Source organism: Zingiber officinale, chromosome 10A (genome assembly GCF_018446385.1).
Source record: "Zingiber officinale cultivar Zhangliang chromosome 10A, Zo_v1.1, whole genome shotgun sequence".
Taxonomy (NCBI): domain Eukaryota; kingdom Viridiplantae; phylum Streptophyta; class Magnoliopsida; order Zingiberales; family Zingiberaceae; genus Zingiber; species Zingiber officinale.
Genome location: NC_056004.1, coordinates 84,784,376 through 84,793,750, shown reverse-complemented (window position 1 = coordinate 84,793,750; position 9,375 = coordinate 84,784,376). Strand labels below are relative to the sequence as shown.

Sequence of the window (9,375 nt, the reverse complement as noted above, 5' to 3'; positions counted from 1 at the left end):
TAATCTAACATGACCATCAATGGTTAGCCGTTATCATCTAAGCAATTATGAATCCACATTAATGTCCATTCATTTCAGACTTAATAATTAATGTGTACGTACATACTTTAGCAGGCAGGAAACTAAATTGGAGTGACAAAATATTGGTTCACACTTTAGTAGTCAGGAAACTAAATTGGAGTGATAAAATATTGGTTGATCCTCTTGAGTAATTTTTATCCTAATCGATTCAATATTCGACGTTGCGCTCACACACGACTCAATTAGATTGCAATCTGAGTCTTAGATCTGCACCTCCTACGAACGTGCATGTGAGAGAGCTTCTAACCCGTACATATTCACAATATCAAAGACTGATTTAATATAAAATCAAGCTTCATGCTACAAAACTCTGAATGTGTGACCAAATTCCCAAACACATTCGAGTCTCTGTTTTTTTTCATCCAATTTGTCATTCATTCTTCCAATAAATCTATCAGAAAAACAGAAAGCAATATTGATAATTAAGATTGAGATCAATTAAAGATGCACAGAAAATGATGTCTTACAAAAAAAAATAATGAGAATGAGAAGAAAAAAAATAAATCAGAATCAAAAGAGTTTGAAGTCAATTAGTGCTCATCACAAAGGAGGAGGGCTCCCCAACAAAGTAGCTAGCTTTGATCAGTGAACTCAGTCACCCTTCAAATATTTCCAAATAATGAATAAACAAGCTGAATGTTTGAGCTTTGTCACAGCTTATTCTTTGTGAAATCAATCAAGTTGGATGATGAGCAGGAAGGAGAAGTCATGCATGCTTTAAACATCTTGGTTATCAGTGTCTGCTCCACTTGTGGAGGAGGGTTCATGTTGAGCTTGTGAATCTGCAAGAGTCCAGCAACAGATTAATCTTGTAAGAAAAAGAAAGAAGAGATAAACAAACTCTGAGAAGATGATTAATTGATTACCCAGTGTTGAGTTCAGGGGTGGCATTGCATGTTGTGGGGCATGGAGTTGGAAGAAGTAATTGTGGGAAGAGGAAGGCATGGGCAAGCCTTCCATGTGAGGGGCAGGGTGCTGCATTAAAGGTGGCCTTGGGCCTGGTGGTGCCTGCAGGGGAGGGAAAGCTGCTGCCCTCTGAGACTGCATGGGGAACCCTAAACCCAGATTAGGGTAATGGGGTTGATAGGGCGAAGAGCCAACGTTTGTTGGTGAGGTTGGTCCGTAGAGCTGCGGGTAGTAGTAGGGTGCTGCTGCCATTTGAGAGGTGTACACTGCAGCCTGTAGGCACATTGCTAGTCAGTCATGAATGCATTAATCATGTCAGCCTAGTTGAATTTTTGCCAAATTTCCTACTTAACACCCACAAAGTTTAGATTTTATAATGCCCAGGAGAATGACAATTATTTGTGATTGAAATTAGAGAAGAATTATGGAAACAAATAAGGTACAAGAAATCATCAAATGAACTAATGATAATATCTAACACCAACTTAAACAGAGAGAAATCATGACTCATAAAAGATCAAACTCCTAAATATTAAAAAAATAAAAAATAGTAAAAAAGAAGTTAAAGCCTTTGAAAAGATCTTAAATAATATTTTTGAATCTGAAACTTGGTCGGTTACGAGTTCCATCTTATAGTAAATATAGGTTTCTGAACGAGTTTCGATTAAAAAAAATAAAAGATTACTCATTTTGATACACAAATAAAAAAATATAACTCATTAAAATTTCAACCTCCCAAATTTTATTTCTTCTTCCATTCCTGATGGATGTACTCTGTGTACTTAGAAATGGTTTAGCCTAAATCACTTTTAAAAAAAAATTAAAACAATGTTTATTTATAAATTTCTACCTAAAATACCTTGGTGCATTCTCAACTTTGAAATCAATTTTGACTAAAATTGCACTATTTTAGAGTTGATTTGGTCAAAAGAGCTATTTTGACCAAAGCTACTTCATTTTAAAGTTGTTTTAACTTTAAAATTGTTCCCAGGCTTATTGGAGCTACAATAGTGAAAGTCTTTGGAGTTGTTTTGGTAGCTTTGGTCAAAACTGACCCAAGGAAGGAAGTCATCTTCTAACTTTAATCTAATTTTGAAGTTACTTTATATAAAGCAGTTCTAAGATAATATTATTTGATAAATGTGGCAACAAAGAGATGCTCATCTCATATGGGATTCTATGGTAAGATATTGATAGATAAATTAAAATACATATAGTAGACTCCTAGGTGAATGGAATATTTTTTCCTTGCAAAAAATGAACTCCATAAAAATTGAATCACCATCCAAATACCAACTGTACTAGCCCATGTGAGCTAATATTATTTGATAAAGTAACTTATTTAAAAATAAAAAATAAAAGAAAAATACTCTTTTAACTAGGATATGAATAGAAAAGGATGTTTCTCTAAGAACACATCCATAGTTTCATCCTTGAACTCTATGCCCAACAAAAATCAATCAAAATGGCTAGATTAAAACCACATTAAAAAATAATTTGATGCATGAAACTCCTAAATTATATTGGATCTATTATACCTAATTTGTCATTTTCACAATTCAAATCCATGAATTTAACAACTTTACTATTAAGCTAGGACCACCATTAAAACCGATAAACCTAAATACATTAAAGTTTTCATATATATCTCAAAAAAAACAAAAATGCAGTAAGTAAAAACATGTGTAATAAAAGAGGGAGAGCACTAACTTGTTGGTATCCATACTCAGAAGGGTACGACGCCATGTACCTGCAATCACACAACAATTCCTCAGAATTTAAATCAGAAATCACCAAGAAAATATTTTTTAAAAAAAAATAAATAAATAAATAAGTGGAAAAATGGAGGGGCAAATTGAAATAAACAAATGTTTGGGTGCTGAAGTGAGAGTAGCTGGCTACAATGGCTAGGTTTTTCAGAATGGGACCCACTGAATGGTTGACAGACATTAATGACACCTGAGAGAAGCAGCCAACTTAGATTTTGCAGAGGAGAGGAGTATTGTGGATCGTGGATCGGGTCGAGTTGGATTCGATTGGAAAATAGTGCGGCGGGCAGTGGCCCCCACTCCTCTCGGCCAATGGGGTACAGAGCTGAGACTCACCCGTAGGGAGTCGGGTAGATCACTTGTGGGGCCACGTGAGCTGGCACTCTGCCATGGGTTGGCCCCACGCCCTGTGGCATGCTCCCTTCTTGCTGGATCCTCCCTGAAACAAAAGGGCATCGCCGATCTCAAACTGGAAGAACATTTTTGGAAAATAAACAAATTTAAAAAAAAAAAAAAAAAAGATTTTGCTGATCTTAAGAAACGATCCACTCGCGGATTTTGACTTTTTTGGATAGAAGATAAGAATGGAATTCGCATTGCGACTCGTAATGAAAGTGACAAGATGATTTTTTTTCCCCCTTTTTTAATGCCTTCTTTGGATCGTCGTCATCCCTGCGCGTTTGAGCTGGCATTTGAGTACTTTTTTGGGTGCTCTGTTCTTGCTGGCCGATTTGAGATATGATTTCGATGCGATTGCCGACGAAAGCAGAGATTTTGGCCGAGCTTTTGTTGAAAGAAACGCTAGTTTGATCTGATGGAGAGAAAAAGACCGTACCTTGCTGTCTCGGAGAGGTTCTCGGCCTGCCCATGGAGGCAATGTTGCAGTTGGCTCGCCGGCCGTCGATCACCGGGTTCTGGTCCGCCACCGCCCGCTGCGCCGCTTCCGGGTCGCGAAACGTCACCTGCTTTTTGACCAAGCGTTCAAAATTTCATTTTGTGGGAGATTAGTCGGAGTGGATCGAGATTAGCAACGGGGGAGCTGGAAAGAGAGAGAGAGAGAGAGAGAGAGAGAGTACGAAGCCGTAGCCTTTGGAACGGCCGGTGGCCTTGTCGGAGATGATGACGGCCTCGAGGATGTCGCCGAAAGGCTCGAAGTGGCGGCGAAGCTCCTCGGTGGGAGTCTCCCAGGCCAGGCCGCCGACGAAAACCTTGGTCCACGTGGTGTCGCCGAACCGTGACCGGTACTGCTGAGGGCTCGACGCCGACGAGGAAGACGAAGCCATGCGTGATCCTGAATACTCTTCCAACGTTGACTCCGGTGATGCATGAAGAAGAAGAAGATATCAGAAGCAAGATTCGATTTTGATTCGTCGCTTAGCTTCCGCCGCCGCCGCTGCTTCTTCCGCCATGAGATTCAGATTGGGATTTGGGAGGAGAAGAGAGGAAGAATCAAGATTCTGAACTAAAAAGGAAGAAGAAGAAGAAGAAGCTCTGATGATGGCGATGATGATGAAGAAGCAGCCATGACCTCCTCTTCTCTTCTCTTCTCTTCTCTTCTCTTCTTAATGGCTGTCCTTCCTGTCGCCTGCTCCTTTCCTTATATACAATCTTGGTGTTTGACAGTTAAACAGATTATGAAATATATATATAATATGACTAAAAGATGCATTTTCCAAAATCATAGAAAAATATTATTTATTGGACAGTTGCTTGTTTTTTCGCATTTTCTTTACCTTTTCCTTTGTGTATTTTGTGCAATATGTTGTAATGTCAGAAGAGTTGTATTTTTTTTTTAATAATCCATGTAACTCTTGCAATCAAATTATTCTTAAAGTGATCGGTCTGATTTATGAAAGATATTTTTAGGTAAATTTAAAAAGTACAGATGACTCTTGACGTGTTGTCTTAGTATCACGGATAGTTCGAGTATTGCGGATAAAATTAAACCCTTGTTACATAAGAAAAACATTCGTCATTTACCATCACATTGTGTATTTCACCGAATAGAAGTTAACTAGATAATTAACCCTTAAGAGAGATTAAGAGTTTAGTTTAATGTGTTGATTAGGAAAAGGGTGGTGGAGAAGGTGGGTGTTTAACTCTTTTTCTAGGGTTTTTGGTGGGTCTTCATGCTCTTGGAGCATGCCACCTTTGAACATGGCCAACTGTGCCACAGCAAACACTTAATTGTATTATAAATAGCTAATGAGTTGTAATTCCTCTTAATTAAATGTTTTATAAACTCCTAGTGGATCACAATTTGACTTGGGGATTCACTTTTGCCACTATATGTTGAAGGTCAATATTTTGTGTAATTTACATTAATTGGATCTAATGAATTTTATTTTCAAAAAACATTGTTATGAACACTTTAATTGTAAGGCCTCATCGTTTATCAATGCGTCAAAATAGTCTCGAACACAAATACATATGTAAACGAGTTGAGCCAACTTATTCGATAAGAAAATTAAGTCAAGTTATGTAGAGCTTATTGAATGATTGTTTAAGATTGGGTTTATTATTTTTCTTTAAGTTTGAATTTGATTTAAGCTTAACTAGAATTGACTTCGTTAAGATATTATTGAGTTCTTAATTGGAGCTTAGTTATTTGTTTAAATTTTTTACATTTTTAAGTTTAGTTGGTTAGTTAGTAAATTTATTTATTTATTCACTTTATGAGATTCTTTGTTTATTTATAAGTTTGGTAAGAGTTTTATTAGCATTCACAAATTTTATTTGTGGATATTATTCATGAACAATTCATGGTATTTGTTCATGAATATTAATGAATTAAATATTAATTTATGTATTTAATATTATTTATTTAGTTTAATATGTTATTTAAACTTATTCATTTAATTGACTTTATATATAATGAACAAACATAAATAAATTCTTGCCAAATTAAACACTAAACTTACTAACATTTCATTCATTTAACCCTAAAAGCAAATATCCACTTAACAAGGTAATTAAAGCTAGAGAGATGGCGAGCTTACCGGGGCAACGATTAATGTGTGTGACTTTGGTAGAATACAAGGGTCATAATATTTTTTTTTATATTTTTTAAATTGGCACTAAGTATCTAATTTACCTTGACTAATCATATGATGACAGTCTAGTCTCACAAAAGTTTTCCACCGACCACTAGAGTAAATCGGAAAGTGTTCTCAGTGGATAGTCCATCGATTCAACGTTCTTAGGTCAACCACCTATTAAAAGAAATTTGTTGGTTAATTCACGAAAATTGGGACTCGATCCTTAGATCTCTAGAAAACTAAGAAAACGCCTATCTTTGCATCATTGTCCCAGGGGCAAATTTGACACAAGTGTTGGTGCAATATCCCTAAGTCAAGGTTGACCTGGTTGACTAAACTTAAGTTGGTTCAAGCTTGAGTCTTGATGTTTGGGTTTCGATATTTGACAATATATGGAGATTGCAGATGTAATCTCCGATTGGAGAGATTGTTGATACAATTCCCCTCTGGTCAAGGACTGACCAGTTAGATGTGAAGAAGAGTCAAGTAGGTCAAAAGGCTAACCGGATACTTGATTAGGAAAGTCCAACTGGAGGTTAGGCAAGAGAAAATCCTGGTAAGTGAAGCCAGGTAAAAGACCTAGTGAGTGAAGCTATGCAGTTGAAAAATCCTGGTGAATGAAACCAGGTGAAAGACCTAGTGACTGAAGTTAGGCAGGTGAAAGTCCTGATGAGTGAAGTCGGGCAATGAGAAAATCCTGGTGAGTAAAGCCAGGTGAAAATCCTAGTGAGTGAACCTTGGCAGATGGAAAGACCTGGTGAGTGAAGTCAGGCACGTGGAGATCCAGGTGAGTCAAGGTTGATCGGACACCTAGTGTTGAGAAGTCCAAGTAGGTCAAAAGATTGACCGAATACTTGACACAAGGAAATCCAGATGGGTCAAATGTGACCGGACATCTGGTGGAAGTCCAAGTGGGTTATAAATGATCGAACACTTGGGATGAGACGGTAAGTCCAAGTGGGTCAAGGTTGACCGGATACTTGGCACGAGGAGAAAAATCCAAGTGGGTCAAAGGATTGACCGGACACTTGGAGAAAAAGTCCTGGTAGGTCAAGGTTGACCAGATACTAGGCATGAGGAGTTCCAACAGGTCACAGTTGATCGGATGTTGGAATTGGGGACCCTAGGCTTGAGTTAAGTAAGTCAAGGGCGATCAATCGATCATCCGATCGATTGAACCGAAGCCCAAACGATCAGCTGATTGATTGGGAGCAATTGTCGTGGGCACAGAATCTTTCCCAATCGATCAGCCGATCGATTAGGCACTTCTAATTGATCGGCCGATCGATTGGAGTTGGTTTTCTCGCGGGATCGCAAGGAAGCTTGAATCGATCAGCCGATCGATTCAGAGCTTATTCTAGAGAGTACAAAGGCACTCTGAATTGATCAACCGATCGATTTAGCCTCCCCAATCGATCGGCCGATCGATTGGGATATGACCGTTGCACAAAATACAGGTTTTGGACGGTTGGGATCGTGTTGATCTGATGTGGCAATTGATTAGGACTAAGCCCAATCGATTGGGAGCCCTAGAAGCGCAAGGTATAAAGTTGTTGTGAACCTTCGTCTTTGCATCTCTTCTTCTCCAGCTCACGCGATTTTCTCCGACAGTCACCGCCAGTTCTTGGAAGCTCTTGGGGACAAGTGCTACTGCACTTCCAAGATTCAAGAGGCAAATCAACTACAACTAGGTAAAGCAAGAAGAGGGTTTTCCTTTATGTACTTGTATTTTTCTTCTTGCGTTGTGTTATATGTTGTGTGAGTCTTGTATGAGGTTTCTCCACCTCCGGTAGTTACCGAGAAGGAGTATTTTTCTCAGTGGAGAGCGTCGTGTGTGTGGATCCTTGGATTAGTCACCTCATCTTGAGGTGGATACCAAGTAAATCCTTTGTGTTAGCATTGTAAGTTTGTTTCGAGAGTATTTCGCTGCTCATCATCATCACAAAGCAAGCAAATGGTGCACGAAGAGCTATTCACCCCCCCCTCCCTCTAGATACTAATCAACTCTAACAACAAGGGCCACAACATTAAACATACACTATTTGAAATTTTGTTGGTTTATCCATCATGGTTAACTGAAGAGTGTACAAAGGACTAGGAGTCTGTTACATTGTTGAGAGGCTAGAGATGGGAGAGGGGAGGGAATTGTTATGAGATGTATGAGATAGAAGGGGAGTGAATAGCTTGCTTCGCTTCTTTGAACTTTAATTGCAGTGGAAAACTCGAATCAAAACTCTCAATCGCTAATACTTTTAATTTTACTTGGTATCCACCTCCTTGAGATGACTGATCCAAGAATCTACTTCTCACACTCAGCTCCACTATAAATGCCTCCTTAGAAGCTTTCTGAAGGCAGAAACACCTCATATAACCTTGAGCATAAGGATACAATAAGAAAATAAGAACGTAAATACATAATACAATTAAGCACAACTTTAGGGGTTTGCAATGAGGAACCTTGCGTTGCTTGCTCTTTTCTTGTTTTGGATTATCTCTTGGTAGATGAAAATACAAAAACACTTTGCTCCAAAAACTCACAAGAACCGACTACTTTAAAACATCATGAAATTCCCTTTTCTAGGGTTTCTCTCAGGCTGAAAAATGTCTCCCAACCGATTGACCTTACCCCCAATCAATTGCCAAGTCAGATGTATTAGATCGTGACACATATGAGAGGGGGGGTGAATCACGTGATTTTCAAAACTTGTTTTCATTTAAAAATTAAAAGCAGAGTACGCAACGAAAAGTAAATAAGAAAATACTAGAAAAACATGAGCGGTTTTTACTTGGTTTGGAGTCTTTGGTGACTCCTACTCTAAAGTTCAGGTCTCATGGACCTATCAATGGGAAATCCACTAAAAATTTCTTCTTATACCCCCGGAAGAGAGAATCAAGTACAAAAGGTTAGGTCAAGTGCAACACACTACACTTGCCCTTTTATAATAGTTAAGTACAAAGACAAAAGTTACCAACACTTCTTATGGATTGGAATGAGAGCTCTTCTTGTGTTGATGTCTGTCTGCCGGTGCAACCAGAACTCCTCGGATTAGTCATCAGGGTCAGTAGCTTCGTAGTAGAGTCGTAGCAGCAATCGGGAGTAGTCGGAAGCTTGAAAGAATGTGCAGTAGCTCGTATGTAGTTGTTATTCCAATGTCTCCTCGAAATTGCCTTATAAAAGGCTTGAAAGGCGCCTTCCATAAGCATGGAAGGTGCCTCCAATGAGGCAAAATCAATCCCGAAGTGATCGGTTCTTATCCAAGACTTCGGCCAAATTTCATCTAGTGGAAGGCGCCTTCTATGTGTTGGTGCAATATCCCTTAGGTCAAGGTTGACTGAGTTGACCAAGCTTGAGTCTTGGTCATAGTTTCGATGTTTGACAATACATGTAGACACATGGACAATGCAGGTGCAGTTGTTCATGTGGGGAGATTCTGATCAGGGACTGATCAGTGTGGATGAAGAAAAGTCAAGTAGGTCAAGGGTGACCAGATACCTGACTGGGAAGTCCTAACTGGAAGGTTAGGTAGATGGGAAATCCTGGTGAGTGAAGCCAGGCAGAAGAGAAGTCCTAGTGAGTGAAG

The 9,375-nt window shown here is 38.8% G+C and overlaps 1 protein-coding gene across 1 annotated transcript; it reads right to left on the bottom strand.

Moving 5' to 3' along the window:
• Positions 1-496: 496 nt before the first annotated feature.
• On the bottom strand, positions 497-4,338 carry LOC122027728 (RNA-binding protein 38-like). The gene is made up of 6 exons (XM_042586734.1): positions 3,833-4,338; positions 3,592-3,718; positions 3,093-3,195; positions 2,698-2,737; positions 948-1,260; positions 497-863 (listed from the first exon to the last, which is right to left on the bottom strand). Exons 1-6 carry the CDS (start codon positions 4,037-4,039, stop codon positions 799-801), a joined length of 855 nt encoding a protein of 284 aa, XP_042442668.1. The 5' UTR covers positions 4,040-4,338; the 3' UTR covers positions 497-798.
• Positions 4,339-9,375: the final 5,037 nt, after the last annotated feature.